At 43.4% G+C, this 21,558-nt stretch overlaps 1 protein-coding gene across 1 annotated transcript in view; it reads right to left on the minus strand.

Annotated features, from left to right (window-relative positions):
• The window catches only part of LOC128331036 (vomeronasal type-2 receptor 26-like), a 46,739-nt gene extending 28,717 nt beyond the window's left edge, over positions 1-18,022 (minus strand). The window contains exon 1 of the mRNA XM_053264401.1: positions 17,907-18,022. Coding sequence (XP_053120376.1) covers positions 17,907-18,011 — 105 coding nt within the window. The 5' untranslated portion in view covers positions 18,012-18,022. The remainder of the gene's footprint in view (positions 1-17,906) is intronic.
• Positions 18,023-21,558: the final 3,536 nt, after the last annotated feature.

The following is a 21,558-nucleotide window of genomic DNA, read 5'->3' on the forward strand; positions in this document are numbered from 1 at the left end:
CACTTACAGGAGACAAATGGAAGAAATTAGTCCTTGGGATTTCATCATGAATTAGGGAAACACAATGGAAGAGAAACAGCAGCAGGACTGTAAGCCCTTGGGATGGAAACATAGTGAAAACTAACAAATATGGGATAGAAGTGGCAATGCTATTACTAATCTTTCTCCTCCCCACTCCACTTCAGAAAGGAAGTTGCTTTTGAAATAGATGCATGTGAAAAGCCCACAACACCCATTTCTCTTTGTCAAGTGAAGAGTTAGAAAGATTTCTGGCATGCAGCTGACAGAGACATGAATCTGTCTAAGAGCTGCTCCAGGAAACAGCTACTTTGCTCTGTGTAATCCCTCTCAGGTATTGCCAAATTATCAAAATATTATATTCACCCTTATCCGGAGTAATGATCTTTTACACACAAGTAGGACACACAAGCTGCACTCATCTGAAGTGAAATGTTAAATTATTGTAGATTCTGTCACCTGGAATAGTTGGGGTACATCCAGTGTAACCAATGGGACTACTTGGGACTACGTAGTCCCAATGGTTACATTGGATGTGCCCCAACTATTCCAAATGACAGAACCTACAATAATTTAAAATTTAGCTTCAGATGAGTGCAGACTCCACAATCTGAGTTCTTAGCAAAGAAAAATGAACATTGCGAAATGCACAAGAATGAGGATTTGTATTTCAACATCTCAGTTCTCAGCATTTCAGTTTGAAAGACACACACTGACTGACCTAAAGGCAATCTGGGAGGTATTCAGGTGCATTCCACAGCTCAGTCACCCACAATCATCACATATTTTGTTTGGTTTCTTGTCAGCTGTCCTGAGCTCTAACTTCCTGGGGACACACAATACCAACATTTTAAGAACATAAGAACAGCCGTGCTGGATCAGGCACAAGGCCCATCTAGTCCAGCATCCTGTTTCGCACAGTGGCCCTCCAGATGCCACTGGAAGCCACAGGCAGGAGTTGAGGGCATGCCCTCTCTCTTGCTGTTACTCCCCTGCAACTGGTACTCAGAGGCATCCTGCCTTTGAGGCTGGAGGTGGCCACAGCCCTCCAACTAGTAGCCGTTGATAGACCTCTCCTTCATAAAGTTATCCAAACCCTTCTTAAAGCCATCCAGGTTGTTGGCTGTCACCACATCTTGTGGCAGAGAATTCCACAAGTGGATTATGCATTGTATGAAAAAGTACTTTCGTTTGTTGGTCATAGATTTCCCAGCAATCAATTTCATGGGATGACCCCTGATTCTAGTCTTATGGGAGAGGAAGAAGAATTTCTCTCTATCCACTTTCTCCACACCATGCAGGATTTTATAGACCTCTATCATGTCTCCCCGCAGTCGTCTTTTTTCTAAACTAAAAAGCCCCAGGTGTTGTAGTCTTGCCTCATAAGAAAGGTGCTCTAGGCCCCTGTTCATCTTGGTTGCCCTCTTCTGCACCTTTTCCAGTTCAACAATGTCCTTTTTTAGATGTGGTGAACCGAATTGTACACAGTACTCCAAGCGTAGTCGCACCATAGTTGTGTATAAGGGCATTATAATATTAGCCGTTTTATTCTCAACCCCCTTCCTAATGATCCCTAGTGATCCCTAATGATCCCTAGAAGATCCCTAATGCTCTTCTGTCCATCCAACCAAATACAGATGACTGTGTTTTCCTTTATCAACGTGGTTGTATCTCTGAGGAAATGTCTGCCTTGCTGCACCTCATAGTCCCTTCATAGGACAACCCTGTGCCCAGGATGGCCTCTGCCAGCTCTACACTGGGGAAGAAGTTTTTCCTCACCACAATTCTCTAAGGACAAGTTCAAATGAACAGTGCCCTGCACATGTGAGACTATCAGGGCCATACCTAGAATGTACCTGCCTCCATTTCACTGGTGGATGATGCACTCTTGGCACACCCTTTAATAGTGAGAGGGATGCTCATCTAAATCACCCCTCTGTACACACCCCAACAAGGTTTTGCAGTGCATATAGATGGGCAATTCACCTAAAGTGGCCCCAATTGTGGTTCCATGGCTATACACATTGCTGCACAAATTACAGGCCTATTTGTCTTTGCTCCAATCCTCCCTCTTACTTGCCAAGGTCAACATGCCACCGGTTCGTTTAGTGGCGACCCATGACCGGGCTTTATCTATGGCTGCCCCAGGGCTTTGGAATATGCTCCCTCCTGAAATAAGAGCATCTCCTTCTCTGTTTTCAGGAATAACCTCAAGAATATCCTGTTTTCACAGGCTTTTAATTAGAATTAATTTTAATGATTTTAAAACTTTTTTAAATATCTATTTTATTCTATCATTTTTATTATGTATTTTAATTTGTAACTTTTAAATATTTTAAATTGTGTACACCACCTAGAGATAGATAGATAGATAGATAGATAGATAGATAGATAGATAGATAGAAAGAACCATATTTTCAAGGGTGCTTATTGTTCCCCTTGCTCTCCTGCAGGATGTTCCTCTTCCACTCATGTATCCGTAGCACCAGCTGGGATGGGAACCCATGCAAATACTGTAGGTTTCCTGTCGTCTGAAACATACTAGCCTACTCATTGAGACTATTCTCACACACAGTGGAAACTGGGCTGAGGGAGCACAACCTGATTTCTACAGCATGTGAGAACGGTGGCAGCAAACTCTCTCGGGTAGCCCCCTACTTAACCCAGGTTTTGGGTGCAAGAGCACCTGAAAAGCGGTTTACGTGATTGTGTGTCAGTGCGGCGTGACTCCATGCCGCAGTGACTCAAGAGCAGCCCACCAACAGGGAGGCTACAACAAGCCTCCCAGCATCAGCAGGATCCCCAGAATGTCCCTCACACTTGTGTGGGGCGTTCTGGGGCTGCCAGGGACCAGGAGGCCCCCAAACCCCACTGCTCCAACCAGCTCTGTGATGGAGCCTGTAATCATCTGGTCGGCTGATCCAGCCACCCAGAGAGGGCTCACTGCTCATCTGCGGGGAGAGCAAGTTGAGACCGCTCTCCCCGCAAAACCCCTTCAGGCTCTTCACACTGCTCGTGTGGAGAGCCTTACAGATTATAATGGATTTTTTTTTTAAGTGTGTGGGTATGTAAAACTAGTAATCTGAGTAGAAAGGTAAGGTAAGGTATTTCTCCAAAGAGGTTACTAGCACATATGATTGGCAGTCCAGCAACAGTAATATAAGAATCTCTGTCCATCTCCCAAAGCACAGTTCTGGAAGGTAAGACAGACCATTTGACAGAGTGCATTGCAAACAGTCAGCCTTATCTCTCTCTCCAAATCTCTTCCGCTCCCCAAACCTGCTCCAAATAAGACAATTTCTATGTCAATATTGTTTTCTTAGCTTCCAGAAGCCCCCAAACAGTTCTTTTAAATCAAGAAATATTTGTCATTTCCAACCAAAATCTGACACAACATATTTTATTCTTAGATTTCCATTACAATGCAACCCTACAAAAGTCATATTGGCATTAACCCAACATTTTCTGACATGCCCAATGTTGGATCCGACAGCACTGTCAGATCAATCTAACTGCACAGCCTTAATAACTAATTTACAAAGAATTAGTTCCTGGACTTTTTCTTACACACTGGTTATTCCTAAGAATATTGAAGAAAATATCTATTAATCATCTCATACTATACAAGTTTCAATATTTTAGAAAGGCAGCTTTTGAAGGTAGAATAGACAGTGAGGTGACTATAATGAGATTTTGTAGGTTTGATTCCATCATAATTTAAGAATAATGCAAAAGTAATCAACCAAAACATTTGGAGACCTATTAATTTGTCCTTATTAGCTTGTTCTTGGTGTTCAGCTCAGGCCTCCTCCTACTACTACTGATATTTATATACCACTTTCCAACAAAGTTTGCAAAGCAGCTTACATAGAAAAATAAATAAATAATAATAAATGAATCTCTGTCCCAAAAGGCTCACAATCTAAAAAGAAACCAATCTAAAAAGAAACAAGAGCCACCTGAGGGATGCTGTGCTGGGGTTGGATAGGGCCAGTTGCTCTCCCCCTGTTAAATATAAGAGAATCGCCACTTTCAAAGGTGCCTCTTTGCTCAGTTAGCAGGGGTTATGATAATTATGTAGCATTTGGAGAAAAATATACAGCTGAGTAATCCAGCACTAAAGGTCAAGATGGAGGAGATCTCAGTAGCCACCATATATTTGACTTTTATGCTCAGGTAAGAAGGAATAAAGGACAACCAAACACTGCAAAAGACCAACATGCTGAAGGTTGGCTTCATTGAAGCTGTATGGCAACTTCCTGCCATAGAAATCCACTGTGAAGCTGACAATAGCCAGAAATTCAAGGTATCATAGGACACAATAGAACATCCTGGTCAGGGAAGCAAGATGACGACTCACCAGTGAGCAGTGTTCAGAATGCAATATTTAGGGTAACTTGACTGGCTTTTCACCACTGACCAGCCATTACCTGTTCCTTTCACCACCTGAAATGTGGTTCCGTGTTGGCAAGTGTAAAGTGGTGCATATTGGGACAAAAAACCCCAACTTCACATATACACTGATGGGATCCAAGCTGTCGGTGACTGAGCAGGAGCGGGATCTTGGGGTCATAGTGGACAGCTTGTTGAAACTGCAGTCTCAATGAGCAGCAGCTATGAAAAAGGCCAATTCCATGCTAGGGATCATTAGGAAGGGGATTGAAAATAAAACTGCCCTTATACAAAACTATGGTGCAGCCACACTTGGAGTGCTGCATACATTTCTCTTTATCACACCTAAATAAGGACATTGGAGAACTGGGAAAGGTGCAGAAGAAAGTAGTCAAGATGATAAGCGGCCTGGAGCTTCCTTATGAGGCAAAGCTATAACACCTGGGTCTTTTTAGTTTAGAAAAAAAGATGACTGTGGGGAGACATGATAGAGGTCTTTGAAATCATGCATGGTGTGGACAAAGTGGACAGAGAGAAATTTTTCTTCCTCTCACATAACACTAGAACCAGGGGTCATCCCATGAAACTGATTGCCGGGAAATCTAGGACCAACAAAGGGAAGTACTTTTTCACACAACACATAATCAACTTTTGGAATTCTCTGCCACAAGATGTGGTGACAGCCAACAACTTGGATGGCTTTAAGAGGGGTTTGGAAAACTTCATGGAGGACAGGTCTATCAATGGCTACTCATCTGAGGATATAGGCCACCTCCAGCCTCAAAGGCAGGATGCCTCTGAGTACCAGTTGCAGGGGAGTAACAGCAGGAGAGAGGGCATGCCCTCAGTTCCTGCCTGTAGGCTCCCAGTGGCATCTGTTGGGCCACCATGTGAAACAGGATGCTGGATTAGATGGGTCTTGGGCATAATCACAGCAGGGCCATTCTTATGTTCTTATGTTATATTCTCTTTGTCCCATCACTGTTGTGGCCAGCCTGACTATCACATTAGACCCAGAGTTACCAGTCCAAGATTATGTGAAATCCAGACCTGTGTCTGATTCCACTTTATTAAGAAATCAATTAATGCCTGAACTCAGATGAACTGACCAGTACATGACACCCAGGTCTCATGACTCACCTTTGGGACAGATGGTAATTGCTTTGTGAAGATAGGGGCAATCCAGCATTGTTTCTCAATGTTTGCTAAATGTGTAATCAAGAGACACAATGGCCAGGCATGTTTTCCTGTCTCACACATATCGGAATCCTATCACCGTGGAATGCTGTTAGATGCATGCTAGGAAGATTGGCACACACTAGCAAATGGATATGTTGTTGTCCACATAATTCATGTTGGACTAGAGCTCATAGTCCAGCAGGCTGGGCTGAGATCTGTATCTTTAATTGCTCTTTCATACATATAGCCTTGCTTTTTCTTTCCTAACAGCTTTGATATTTAACATTCTTGAAGACCAGGTGCCAGAAAGTCTGGGGACAAGAGAAGATGACCATTTGCAAGCTCAGAGATACAGATTTGCTTCAGGAATCTCAATAGAACAATATTCTTCCCAACTACAGTTAATAGGAGATGGGATCCAGATCCTGTTTACCCTGGGCTGACCTAATATCCTGAACTGACAGGATCTAGAGGATAATGGTAATTGACTAGGGATGTGCGAAACATTTCGGGTACAGAACAATCTGTACCTGAAACAGCCGATTTTGGATGATTCGGCCCCGAAATGAATCACTCCCCTAGCCCCCCGAAATGTTTCGGAGATGAAACAAATCACCCCCATTTTGGCTCCGAATTATCTGTTGTTCCTCCATTTTGCGGCCAATAAGTGCCTTCTTCTTCCCCCTCCATTTTGAGCAATGACATCTATTTGAATTTCCCACCTTTTTGCCTCCCACTGGCTTCAATGCAAAATGGTCCGATCTGATGTCTACTTGAATTTCGGGTCTCAGGGCCAAAAGAGTGGGGTGGGGTGGTAGTGCCTAATGGGTGTAGGATACCACCCCAATTGCAGAGGGATTGGGCAGAGGGCTGATTTTTTGTGAATTTTTGAGGTTTTAGGGTCTTTGGGGCATATTTGGGGCATAAAGTGGGATCTGGGGCAGAATAGTGGGGTGGGGTTGTAGTGCCTAGTGAGTGGAGGCCACCACCCCAATTGCAGAGGGATTGGGCAAAGGTCTGATTTTTGGTGAATTGTTGAAGTGTACACGTCTTTAAGGTTTTTCCTCATAAGGTATAATGGAGGGTGTATCTCTTCACGTCGGGGGGGGAGGGGTGGTCTAGAGCGGTGTGGGGTTGGTGGTAGTGCAAGGTAGGGGCAAAGAAGCTACCAGTTTTTTCAAAGGATTTGGACAGAGGGCTGATTTTTGGTGAATTGTTGAAATGTATGCATCTTTAAGGTTTTTCCTCATAAGGTATAATGGAAGTTTCAGCAGCCCCATAAGTGCACTTGTGGGGTTCTGGGGTGGCCCAGAGCGAGTGGTAGTGTAGTGCACATAGGGTGCCAACCACCCCCATTGGGTTTCTAACCCAGAGGGTACAGTTGTTTCTGAGGTGTTCTGAGTGTGAACACTCAGAACTATGATAGTAAATGAGATTTTCAATGAGACACCATGAATCCACAGAAGGAACACAGTAGGCAGTTCACACAATTGGCATCAAGCCAGGAGAAGCCTTCAACCTGTATTCAGGAGCTCTGTGTGCTCCCAATTTTCGATCATGTGTCAGTTTAAAACTAAGTTGAAGAGGGGGAGCTTGATCATGATCTAAGCCCCAGCTGGGTAGGACAAGCATGCCCTACCCAGATTCTATCCCAGTCTTTGGACCAAGGTAGCAAGGAAATAAATCCTACCCATCTGGGACTTAGCTCACAGTCAAACTCCCTGCCTCCAACCGTATTGCTACCTGGCAAATGAATAACAATTATTTATGTATTTATCATATTTGTTTATTCCCTTTTATGAACATCTCTAGGCAGTGTACAAAATTTAAAATATTTAAAAGTCACAGATTACAATACATGACACAATAAAACAAAACAATAAGTGTGCGGAGCCCACACATGCAGATAGGAATGTTGATGATGTGAACTGCCCCAGTAAATAAGAGAGGAGTAAGAAAGCAAAATGAGGAAAATACTAAGAAAACACAGAAGGGATGCATTTCATGATAGGCTAGCTTTGACCCTGATGCTATGACGTGCATGTTATGGAAGGAAATAATATTAGAATGTCTATGGAAATGGAGAGTATTTACAGAAGTGTATCCACAAACTTCATTTTTGGGTGTTCACTGAAAGGCATTTCATAAAAGTAGCAGCCAAAATGAGAAGCAATTACTCCAATGATTATGTCTTCTGTCTGGTAATACTTATGTGGAAGCTGGAACGGATTGGCCATGGAACACATCACAGAGCATTCCTCCTTGCAATCAGTTTGAGGCATCTGAAGCCATAGAAAGAAGAGCAGCAAGAGACCTTTTCCCTCCATCCTGGAACAAATTTTGAAACTTTTGTATATATTATTTTACTATCTTCTACTGTCAGTCAGGTCACAGTACCCTTCTTTCACTGGCTTCAGAGTCTTTCAGGAAAGGGAAATTGTCAGAGATCAGACTGGTGCAGCCCTGACTATTCACAATGGATCATCCCATCTTGGAATGACACAGGCATATTTTATGTGAGCTTTCAGACTCTGTTACTGATTGTATTTTGATGTTTGGAAAACATACATGGGATATGGCAAAATGGAGGATGACCCCAGGCAATCTGAGTTAATAACAGTTTTCAAAGTCAGCTCCCTAGAGTTGATCCATTCACAATGGCATTTGCACATGAACAGCAGAACAAAACATGTTTGTTAGATCTCAGTATGACTTAGGAATCCTATGCTCAGATTGACATTATGGAGACCTGGTTGGGAGATGTAATTCTCTCCCATCAGTGCCCACCAGGTTTCTGGGTGCAGAATCAGCCAAGGATGGGTGGTGGGGAAGTGAGGTTGCCCTGGTTCACTGGGAGACCATCCCTCTCACCAGATGCATTGTCTGCTATTCTGACCAGTTTGAGGGCCCGCATGCAGTGATACAAGACAAATTTGGGATTCTGTTGGTATACCACCCACCCCGTTGTCTAACAGTCTCCTTCCCTGAGCTGCTTGAGGTGGTCTCAGATATGGCATTGAGGACACTAAGGCTGTTAGTCTTGGGGGACTTTAACATCCATGCTGAGGCTGCCTTGTCTGGTGCAGCTCAAGACTCCATGTCCTCCATGATGACCATGGGCTTGTCTCAACGGATTTTTGGTCCCACACATGTGGCAAGACATACACTCAACTTGGTCTTTGGGTCAATGGTGGACAGTGGTGCTCCGTGGATACTCCAGGAGGTCTCAATACCCTAGTCATAGATGGATCCCTGTCTGGTGAAAATTGAACTGAGAATGGACCCAATACACCTACGTGGGGGTGGGACCAGTTAGGATAGTCCACCCTCTGAGGCTTATGGATCCGAATTGATTCCTGATGGCTCTGGGGGAATTTCCTGCTGAGAGTGGATAAAGCTGTTAATGCCCTGGTCTCCCTCTGGTATGAGGAGATGGATCAGACAGTTGAAATGGTACTGCCTAGGCATCCTCTCCTGACCTACCGAGTCGAAGTGACTCCCTGGTATAGAGGTGAGCTGCAGACAATGAAGCAGGCTGGTAGACAGCTTGAGCACTGTTGATGGAAAATAGCTTGGAGGCTGTTCTGGACTGGATGGAAGCAGACAAGCTGAAACTTAATCCAGATAAGACAGAAGTTCTCTGGGTTAGTAGAACTAATCATCAGAGAAATGAGGTAAATCTAGTCTTGGATGGAGTCACACACCCTCTGAAAGACAAAGTCCACCATTTGGGGGTGCTTCTGGACCCGACATTGTCCTTGGGGGTTCAGGTGGTGGTGGTGTGCAGAATCGCCTTTTACCAACTACAACTGGTACTCCAGTTGTGACCCAATTTGGAGAAGCTGGACCTGACCTCATGCGTTCATAACATCCAGATTGGACTACTGCAATGCACTCTATGGGCTACCCTTGAAGACTGTTCGGAAGCTTCAGCTGTTCCAGAATACTGCTGCAAGGATTGCTGCTGCAGGGATGCTCGTGGGCACAAGCAACTTCATGATAAAATAAAATAAAATAAAATAAAATAAAATAAAATAAAAAAGAATGAATGCGACCAAACACAGGCTAGAGCCCATTTTAGGGCTTACTCTATGGTGGTGATGGCAGCAAAGAAATCTTAGTTTTCTGCCACCAATGTCATCCAGCAGAACTGTCTGCACAATGTCATCCAGCAGAAGCTTTTCAAGTGGTTTCTGGGCTTCCTAAGTGAGAGCCCCAAAGACCATCAAACAGAACCCTCAGCAGCCAGCTGTGACCAATTTGTGTTACATTTTGCAGATAGAATTGCTCGCATCTGGCCCCTCAGCTTTGGAACATGTTCCCTCAGTCTTTTTTTTAAAAAAAACAATTGAAAACACATCTTTTTGAAAGAGGCTTTTAAATGTCTTATCTCTATTTATATCTGGTAGGTTCCTTAGTTTTTATAGTTCTCAGTGTTTAGCTTTTAAAATAACTTAATTTGAAACTTTAAAAAAAATGTAACTTTAAATGTGGTTTTAACTTGGACTTTTAACTTGTTTAACTTAAATTTGTTTAACTTTATTAGTCTTACTTTACATTGTACCTTTTTATTATGTTATGAGCCGCCCCAAGTAGTAGTGTACTGGAGGGGTGGGGTATAAATACTTTAAATAAATAAATATGCTCCAGTTATGCTGATGAGGAAACTTTTGAATGCTAACGTAGTACCCCATAATTGATATTAGAGATATGGCAGCGTCTTGCATTGCACACCATCATATAGTCAGGGATATGCTCACGTACTGTTATAGCAGCAGAACCACACCACCAGTGAACTCTGCCAGCTGAATGTCGAAAATGGCAATGAGTTTGTGTGCAGCTGGAAAGGAAGGGATCAGTCAGGAATTCAAGTTTAATCATGCCATGGTTCTTCTTCCCTTGATGACCTTATATTACTCTAGCAACTGAGATGGTGTATCTGAAAACACTCCCATACAACATAATATTCTACCTTAAAGAATCTTCTCATTCAGGAGACAGACACATGTGAAGTGTGTACAAAATATTTGTGAACAAATATATGTGTGTACTAAATTTGTTCAGGAAAAAAAAAAGAAATCTATATTCCAAATAAACAACAGACATTTACTTCCATCATTTATTTTCTATAAGTATCAATCTATAATCAACATATATTTTCTACATCTTATATACGTCATATATCAGCTGAAAATGGAAGAATGGTGTTTGCCATTCTGTACCCTGTCCACTTCCTCATCTGGTCCCAGGTTTACTTGCCATAAAAGCTAGAATTACAGTGATGTTACATAGGAACACAGGAAGCTGCCATCTACTAAGTCAGACCACTGTTCCATCTAAATCAGTATTGTCTTCACAGACTGGCAGCGGCTTCTCCAAGGTTGCAGGCAGGAGTCTCTCTCAGCCCTATCTTGGAGATACCATTGAGGGAAGTTGGAACCTTCTGCATTTACAAGAGCATGCAGGTGCTCTTCCCAGATTGGCCCCATCCCTTAGGGTACATATATTACAGTGCTGACATGTAGTCTCCCATTCAAATACAAAAAAGGGCAAACCCTGCTTAGCAAAGGGGACAATTCATGCTTGCTACCACAAGACCAGCTCTCCGCCAATATGCAAAATATACACATGACTGAATTTCTTGAACAAAATTACTGCTTTTAATTTACTATGAGTTTTATAACTATAAATCCCTGAAACACTTAACATGCTTTCTGATGTCTCCTAACAAGCTGGTCTCTGCTGTTCAAATCAGGCCTCAGCATAATTATGTAGCATTTGGGGGGAAAGATACATCCCAACAACCCTGCAGTAGAGGTCAAGATGGAAAAGATTTCTACAGCCACCATGTACTTTCCCTTCATGCTCAGGTAAGATGGAATAAAGGACAACCAAACACTGCAGAACACCAACATGCTGAAAGTGATGAACTTGGCTTCATTGAAACTATCTGGCAATTTCCTGGCTAGGAAGGCTATAATAAAGCTAACAACCGCCAGAAACCCCAGGTAACCCAGGACACAGTAAAACATAGAGACCAAGCCTTCATTACATTCCACAATAATTTGTTCAGCCATAGTGTGCCTGTCAACATCTGGGAATGGAGGAGTAGTACATAGCCATACAGCACAAATGCTGGCTTGAATAAAGGAACAACCAAGAATGATAGCATTGGCCAGGCTTTTCCCCATCCATCTTCTCATCCTGGTCCCAGGCTTAGTTGCCATGAAAGCCAGAATTACAGTGATGGTTTTTGCCAATATGCAAGAAATAGCCACAGAAAAGATGATGCTAAAAGCAGTTTGTCGCAAGAGACACGTGATTTTCTGAGGCCTGCCAATAAACTGCAGGGAGCAGAGGAAGCAAAGTAACAGGGAGATGAGTAGACAATAGGTTAGCTCCCGATTGTTGGCTTTGACAATGGGAGTGTTCTGGTTCTTAATGAAAATTCCAAGCACCAAAAGTGTGATTAGAGAAAAAGAGAGAGCCAAGGAAACCAAAGTTATCCCCAAAGGTTCTTTGAAGGAGAGGTAGTTTAGAACCTTGGGAAGGCATTGGTTTCGGTCCTTATTTGGAAATTGGTCTTCTGGGCATTTGAAACAGTCGTCCATGTCTGAAAAATAGATCAGATGCTGTGTGGAACCTTTAACCATGCCATCATTTGTAACTTTTCCCTACATATATGAAGCCAGAGAAGCACCATCCTGGACAGAGAGTGGAACGATGGAGGACGGATGTGCAAGTGTGTGTAGTGAAGCTCTTGCATGGTAGTTACACTTCTCCTCCTCAATTGTCACTTAGCCTCTCCCAGGACCCAGATGCAAAATGAGGGTGGGGCAGGCAGGGCACATGCCCTAGGCGCAGCTGAAGGGGGGTGCAAAGTGCTTGCATTGCCCTGGCCCCACCACCACAAAATTTGGGGGGGGATTGAGTCCGGGCCGGTGTCAGCACCCCCCTCCCCTGTCCCCTCTCCTCCCCTCCCCTCCTCCTTGGTGCCGGGCGACTCACCAGTCGCGAGATCTGTCCGGGTGAGGTGGGTTCTCTCCCACCATTGGCTCCTGGCGAGTCTGAGTTACCCTTTTTCAGCATGGCAGCTAGGATTGGCTACGGGGGCCCCTCCCCCTTTGCAAAGGATGCTCCACTGATGGGGCTCAGCCCCCTCTGAGTGGGTCGATCACCCCCCCTTTGAAAAATTGCCCTCCGCTGCCAGGGAGTCTGTGCATCGGCAGCAGCTGCCTGTAGGAGGAGAGGAGGCTTCCTGTGCTGGGCTGGGCTACCATGGGGGACAAGCCAGGCAATCCTGCAGATGCTGAGCAGGCAGCAGTGGCACGGCTAGGTAGGGGTGTGAGGGCTGGCAGGTGCCCGGCTGGCTTTGTTGCTTCCTAGGAGCCCAACTTCTCTTCAGAGTGTGCCCGCTTTCCTCCGTGCTTCCCTGCAACCGTGCAATGCTCCATGGGAGCTTTTTGTTTGTTTATTTTATGTATTTATTCATGCAGCAGGAGGTGGTCAAAACCACAGGCAGGGCTGTTGCGATGCGGTAAACAAGAACCGCATCGCAGGGGGCACTGATGTCCAGGGGGCACCGGTGTTTGGGGGGAACCTGCTGCTCCCATCCCTATCATTCCCTTACTCGGAGCTTGCGGCTGCTCTGGGGAGGGGGCGTATGCTGAGCTTGCTTGCTCGCTCACTCCCTCTCACTTGCTCAACAGGCCAGGGCAACACTCTCTCTGGGGCGCCCACCCGAAAGCCATCTCTTTTCCCAGGCTCTCAGTGGGTGAGAGCCAAGGAGCTCAAGCAGGCAGTGCCTGCACGTGAGAGGGAGAGAGAGGTGGGAAGGAGTGGAGGCGGAGAGGTGGAGGCAGGAAGGAGGAGAAGCTAATTGGTCTTTACCAAACATAAAAAGTAAAGTAAAGAGGACAAAGCAAACTTTTGCTGGTGGGGGTGGGGAAGAGATCTAATGGGGTTGAACTCATTATATGCCTGTTATTTGCGGCATGCAAGGAAGTTGTTGCTGAGGAGTTCTCATCTTGTTCTTGGATAAGTTTTGGCTGGTTTGGGGGTGGAGAGTTTAGGTGTGTGTGTGTGTGTGTGTGTGTGTGTGTGTGTGTGTGTGTGTGTGTGTGAAGTTTGGGAGCAAGGTTAGGAGCTTTAACACCTACCCTAGCTTCTTTGGTGTGAGGCTTTGGTAGAAAGGAAAAGGAGGTGCGTGGGGGCGGTGGCAGGTTTGCTGCCTTCCGATCATCATAATGCTAATCAAGTCTTCTCATTGCTGCATTTCTCTTTCTCTCAGCCAGGGCTTATTCATCTACGAAGACAGATCAGCTTTTTTACAATCTGAAATCTTCCTCCCCATCCCCTGCCACCTCCCTTCTTTGGCATTTGCAGCACCCTTTTAACAAAGAGAAATGAAATCTACAAATTTCTTTCAAGGATCTTGCTTTGGCAGGGTGGGGGGGGACTCCCAGGGGCTGTTCTCTGAGGCAGTATCTGAAAGCAGCTTTGCTTGCTCCGGACTCCTATTTCTTTCACCCTTACTCCCATTTCATTAACATGTTTCATTAACCTCCCTGAGCCATTTTTTGAAGGGCAGTATAGAAATCAAATTAATAATAATAATAATAATAATAATAATAATAATAATAATGTTTCGCCATTTAATATTGGGGAGGAGGAGGTTTCTCCTCCAACACTCGGATTGCGCTCTGCTCCCTTCCCCTATTCTCCGATTAGCATAGGAAGCCTTGGAGGAGCAGGACCCAAGCAGCTAGCAGTAAGGGGCAAGGGGAATTGAAGAGGCACTTTGGAGAGCTATGAAAGAAAGACCGGCAGGATCCAAGTTTCTCTTCTAGCGAGGCTGCTAAAGAGGCTCCTGGACTTCTACTCTGTCTCTGCATGAAGGGGAAAGTGCCAAGGTTCTGGTATGCTTGCCGTTCAGAAGAAATTTGAGTTCTCCTGCATTTTGCAACACAGCTTTCCATTTTCAAACAGAGCGAGTCCTAAGGGCTCTTTGCACATGTTAACAGATACTCATTCAAGCTCTCTGCCCCCACTCTACTTTAAAGTTAGTTGCACGAATACCAACCCTTCAGGCTGCTTTGAGCTTCTAAATATAAAGAGAGGGTGTCAATCTCCACTTAGAATAAAAAGCTAAAGTCTAAGTGGCGTGGGGGTATTATTGATTAAAGTATGGTGGTTTATGAACTAGAGAACTTGAGTGCAGCATGCAAGAAACATCCAGTGCCTCACATATGCTGGCAGACCACCATCCTGTTATACTGATTTTTGGAAAGTGCATCTTTCCAAAGGACTCTCGGATTGCAGTCAAATTCAATCTATAGCTCACAGTGGTAGCTCCAAGATGTGATGTTGCAAAGCCTGAACTGTTGTAGAATCATATTGTAAAATCAGCAATAATAATTTAAATAAGCAAAACCATTCTTTAACTGCAGTTATAGTATTATGTCTGCAAATGGATGCTTAGTGGTCTGCTTTTGTATCCCATATCTGACATCTATTATGAAAGATGTCAGATGTGGGATTCAAAAGCAGACTACTAAGCATCCATTTGTAGACATAATACTATAACTGCATTTAAAGAATGGTTTTGCTTTTTAAATATTATTATTGCTGATTCTACAATATGATTAATAGGAAAAGAGAACATGGAGACAAGATTAATTTGGGGCAAAACAGCTTTGAAATATTAAAACACATGCAGCTTGCAATGACTCCTAAGTACAGGTGAAACTCGGAAAATTAGAATATCGTGCAAAAGTCCATTAATTTCAGTAATGCAAATTAAAAGTTGAAACTGATATATGAGACAGACGCATTACATGCAAAGCGAGGTAAGTCAAGCCTTAATTTGTTATAATTGTGATGATCATGGCGTACAGCTCATGAAAACCCCAAATCCACAATCTCAGAAAATTAGAATATTACATGGACCTAAGAAGACAAGGATTGAAGAACAGAACAATATCGGACCTCTGAAAAGTATACAGTGTACTGTGCTTGATTGGCCAGCAAACTCGCCTGACCTGACCCCATAGAGAATCTATGGGGCATTGCCAAGAGAAGGATGAGAGACATGAGACCAAACAATGCAGAATTGCTGAAGGCTGCTAATGAAGCATCCTGGTCTTCCATAATACCTCATCAGTGCCACAGGCTGATAGCATCCATGCCACGCCGCATTGAGGCAGTAATTGGTGCAAAAGGGGCCCAAACCAAGTACTGAATACATATGCATGCTTATACTTTTCAGAGGTCCGATATTGTTCTATTCTTCAATCCTTGTCTTATTGGTTCCATGTAATATTCTAATTTTCTGGGATTGTGGATTTGGGGTTTTCATGAGCTGTACTCCATGATCATCACAATTATAACAAATTAAGGCTTGACTTATCTCGCTTTGCATGTAATGCGTCTGTCTCATATATCAGTTTCACCTTTTAACTTGCATTACTGAAATTAATGGACTTTTGCACGATATTCTAATTTTCCAAGTTTCACCTGTAAATACCACTAAGTCAGTTCAGTGGGACTTGCTCCTAGGTAACAGAGCACAGGTCACAGCCTTAGTTGGGTTTTTAAAAACAGAATAGCCCATGGTAAGGAAATACTGGGCATGTTAAAAAAATCTAATTAAAATAGCTTGGGTGAAGATAGACCAAGAATCATCTAAAGATTTTCTGTCCACCTCAGGTTTTGGTTGAGAGGATTAGACTCTCATAAGTTGTGATATATTTTCCTTTCTAGAAAGTCCTAAGCAGCAGGTTTCTTCTTAATGCTAATTTTAACTCTGTAGAAGATGAGTGGAGATTGTTTAAGACAACAATCCTATGCACACACTTGTATTTTTTGTATTTTTGAGCTATTATTATGGTAAAAGATAAGTTTCCTGAAAGATGCGTGTCAGATGTTTTTAGGGGGGAGTGGGGGGGGCGCAATTTCAGTGCTTGCCCTAGGCACCATTTTCCCTAGTTACACCCCTGGCCTGTCCTCAACCTTTCACTGTATTCCAATGAAGTGAATACCCCAACCACCAATGTCTGTCTGGAGACTAACTTTTTTAAAAATGTTGCTCTTATGAACAATGACATGCAAAAAATATGAACTCTGATGTACATACGGAAGTAAGGAAAGCCATACAACACTTGCTTGAAAAGGGACAATACACTTGTTGCCGCTTCTTGGGAATAGTTCTCAGTAATGTTAACTGTACCTGGGAAATGATGGCATTTACAGTTAAATATTGGAAATGTTGGAGTTCCAGTGCATCAACCTTTTGCACCAACTGTCCTTATGACCAATAAGGGCATTGGGAATAGAGACAGTGAGTAAGGGTCTCCCTAGCTGTTCTACCTGTCTCTACTCTGTGTATTTTACCCATGTATAGTTTGTATTGAATATATTTCAAATCAGATCAGTTTCATATTTTTAGCTTAATATTTTTAATTGTCATTTTTATTGTACTTTTAAACTTTTGTAAACCTCCTTGGGATTGTTTTTAATGAAAGACAGTATATAAATTTAACAAATAAATAAATAAATAAATAAAGTAGTCAGAGAGGTTTGTATTGTATTGTGTTCAGGTTAAAGGGGGTTCCCCGGTGGTTAAGGCAAGCGCCGCTCCTGGAACTTGCAATTTGTATTCGTTTGTGCTCTAAAGTTAGCCTCAAGGTTTTTTTCCCCCTTAGAGAAGCACAGCGTGCTCTAGGATGTTCCTGCCTCTCTTTGCGCCCTCCATGAGAGCTACCAATACATGTAGGAAACTATGGTGTCTTGAGGCTCATTTTAGACAATTAACAGCTTTTATCAAGATTTTCTGTTGTAACAACAACAATGATGACGTTGATGCTTTTGGAAAAACTATGAGATGTGAAGTGTTTAGAATTCCAATTCATGTTGCAGTTATAACTATTCTGTGTATGTGGGTGATCCAGGCCAGGTTTTGCAAGAGATCCAGAGAGGAATACTAGGCCTCTGCACCCTGGCTTTGTGAGTCTGAATGAAGCGATCTTCTTCAAACTATTCTTAGTACTTTCTCCAGACACTAGGAAAGAGCTTGATATCTCACAAGGATAATTACATACAACCAGGTTTTATGAAGAAGTGGCTGCAATTATGATGATAAGATTTGGTCAATCATTAAAGACATTTTTTTGGTGTTGTATAGGTGTATCATAGAAAATTGTGTCATGACTGGATTGTCTTGATTCCAGGTGGGTTTTGGAGAAATGAGTTAGTAATAAAGGAAAAGCAACAGAAGACATTATATAGTGTTTTACTTGATTGTTCATTATGCCTCCTACCTTTCTGGTCAGAAATCTTCCCATCTGGACATGGAGCACAATCATAGCAACAAAATGGCTCCCCCTCCTTTTTTTGCCTGCTGTAACCTGGAGGACAGTTGTCATTACACACCGCAAGCGGCACTACCTATTCACAAAAGAAGTAGAGAATATTAAGGCATAAGAACCAAATGACAATGGCTAACATACAGACTAACAAAGCATGTACACACTAGCAAAGTTGCACTAATGCACAAGAAATGTGTAGTTCTGTGATGTCCCAAGGATGCTCAGAGTTGCACTCTTGCACTCCTCAGCAACAGTTCTCTGTGAAACAAACAAGGACGACACCATAGCAGGAGGCATGCCACCTTGTGGCACAAGCACACACTTGTTAGCACTAGCAGGACTGTAATCCAGAATCTAAGCTCCAGCTTGAGCGCATCTGGATAGTGCAACATTTGTTCAAGCACTTCAGTTGTTTGGAACAGGAACAAAGGGACATAGGAAGCTGCCTTATACTCAGGCAGAACATTGGTCCATCGAGGTCAGTATTGTCTAAAAAGACTGGCAGTGGCATCTCCAAGGTTCCAAGCAGGAATCTCTCAGCTCTATCCTGGAGATGCCAGGGAGGGAATGTGGAACATTCTGCATGCAGATGCTCTTCCGAGATCAGCTCCTTCCGCTTTGTGGAAATATCTTACCATGCTCACATGTAGTCTCCCATCCTAGGGCAAACCAGGCTACCCAGCCTAGCAAAGGGGACAATTCATGCTTGCTACCACAAGACCATCTCTCCTCCCTTAGTTGTTGTTAGGTGCTTAAAATGGGGGGGGGGCGGGTTGCAAGTCAACTTTTATTTATTATAAAGCCCCTGCTAACTGGGCAAAGGGGCATCTTTTTATCTTGGTGATTCTCTTTATTTAGCAGGGGAGAGTAACTGGTCCTATCCATCACCAGCACATTACCTCCAGTGACTGTTGCTGGTGTCTATCTTATGTTTCTTTTTAGATTATGAGCCCTTTGGGAACAGGGATCCATCTTATTTGTTTATTATTTCTTTCTTTGTGTAAACCACCCTGACCCATTTTTGGAAGGGTGGTATAGAAATAAAATAAATAAAATAAATAATACTAATAATACTATCTCGTAATCATGTCCATTCCAAAACTGATGTGTCCCATCTTTCTAAATCTCCTGCTCTCAAAATTGAAAGCATGTTTTCTCACCTCCCACAGGTGTTCCGTTCTCCCTCCAATATCCCCATGGTCCCATAGCTTTTCCCATAGTTGCTTCAGGAAAGTGGAATCTTCCAAGCAGGAAGCCGGGGGTGGGAGGTGTCACCCAAAATGCAAAATGCAAAAGCCAGACTCCACGCTCCAGAGTCCACGTGTTACCGTGTCTGGAGAGTACCAGGGCCAGCAGCTCCTCCTCACCCAGGACATGGCTATGCTTGACGACTCCAGTTCAGCCGAGGTGAAGGTGGAAAAGGAGGACTCCAAGAACACCAAGAAGTTGAGTGAGAAGTGGAACAGAGCTGGAGACATCCTTCCAGCAGTGCTGCCCAACCAAGCAACTTCCTGTTCATAATCACCTGAACGGTTGGAGGTTGGGAGAGGGCAACACAGAGTGACCCAGCGCTGGGAAGGACAGTGCCGGGAAAGTCTACGGGTCACTCCAGACATTGTGTCTGCCTCAGACTATGTATCCTAATTATTTATTTGTTTTTTATTTCTTTATGAAAACTGCTTTGGAAACGTTTGTTGAAAAGCAGTATATAAATATTTGTTGTTGTTGTTACACTCAATCATGACCTCCTCCAAGAATAATTATATATATATATATTTACAAGACTCTTTTTTTATAGTTCAGTACCTATGAAGGTGGAAGCATCAGAGAACTAGGTGAGGCTAGGAGCTCTCTCCCAGGCTCTGTTCACTTCATTTTTGGAAGGGACGATAAAGGAGGGAGGTGACTGATGAGACTTGGGGCTCTTAGAAATTCATTGGAGGCCTGTGCCCCATGGGCCACCCCCAATGATGCCTCTGGCCTGGATGTCAGCCAAAGTACATTACAGAGCTAACACCCTAGTTACTTCTCATGTTTTGAGGATGGTAAGGATATATGAATGAAGGGAAGAGGACAGAACCAAACTGTGTTTCAAAAAAGACAGAACACTTTCTAAAATAATGTCTCAGAGTGATCTTTTAATCTTGTTAATCCTATGTAGTGGAAGTAACTGAGAAGCTCAGGAGTACTGGTTCGGAATTAGCCAAGCAAGCAGTAGGAGTGACCATCTGAGGTGCCACACCTGGAAGGGACAATGCTGTCACTGACCTCAATAAATAAGTTGCAAGCTGCTTGCATTGCACTGTGGGAACCAGTATAGTGCTGTAGTTATAGTATCAGTCTAGGACTGGTGAGATCAAATCCCCCCTCTATCATGAAACTGACTGGGTAACCTTGGGCCAATCACTGTCTCTCAGAATAGCATAGCTCACAGGATTATTATAGGATATGAGAAGAACTATATATCCACCCTGAGGTCCTTGGAGAAAGTTACATATAACAAATACATTGCAGTAGTGATAATTCCATGAGGCAATATAAAGCAAGCTATCACTTTATTGTCATGATGTACTTTTTAAGTAAGACATCTGCCTTATCATCATGCAGCAGTCTAGGAAGGGGGAAAGTTGCAATGCTGAAAAGGAAGCATCCAAAGATTCAAGTGGAAAGTGGTATCCCAGAGTATTCCCTCCATTCTTCAGCTCTCTATTCAAGTTAAACGCAGGACTCTGCACTTCTCAGCTGGGCGTGGGAGTCTGTCAAAATAAAACTATACCTAGGGTAACAGAGGTCCTAGGGCCAGCCCCAAGAGGTAATTCACACAATCAAAAACTGTGTTCTCCCTGGGTTTGGGATCAGCGTGAGCTCCCAATTTTTGGTTGTGTGGAACCAAGGTAAGAGGAAAACCTGGGGAGAAATGATTGTGCGGAGGCAAGGTAGCAGGAAAAGCTACCCAGGTTTTCCTCCTTCCTTGCTTCCACACAACTGAAAATTGGGAGCACACACAACTCCCCAACCTAGGTTGATTGTGTGAATGACCTCCAAGATTCGTAATCATCCAGCCATTAACTTTACACTAATTGACTTTGTTGTAGAAATTATATGGTAATGTTTGGCTGGATGGTTATATGGTGACATTGACGGACATAAAATAGCACATCTGGAAGAAGAAGGCTGCACTTTCTTTATTCCTGCTTTATTTAGGATGATTTATGAAATTATTTATGAAATATGTTGAACTGACGCTGAATGCTACTGAATGGAGCTTGCATGGCAGGGTGGGAAGTAGTGTCTAGGATTCCTATTAGAACACTCCCACATTTTACCTTCTTTATTAGAATTCATGTTCCCACCTGATTGAACTTGCTGTGCCATATGATGGGCTCACTGTTAATGGTGAACACTGGGCCCGGTGAAGCCTGTGGATCCATCCTTCCTACTTTCACTCTTAAGAAGGATTGGTTTGGGAAGGTGACCCAGTTTATAATATCAAACCCAGCTGCTAATTCACCATTCTCATCAAAGGACACCATGTCCCCAGCAGTGTTGTTAAATGAGATGCTTCTCAGGAAAGAGTGAAGCTAGGAAAAAAGAGGCAAGGACA

Source organism: Hemicordylus capensis, chromosome 6 (genome assembly GCF_027244095.1).
Source record: "Hemicordylus capensis ecotype Gifberg chromosome 6, rHemCap1.1.pri, whole genome shotgun sequence".
NCBI classification, from domain to species: Eukaryota; Metazoa; Chordata; class Lepidosauria; order Squamata; family Cordylidae; genus Hemicordylus; species Hemicordylus capensis.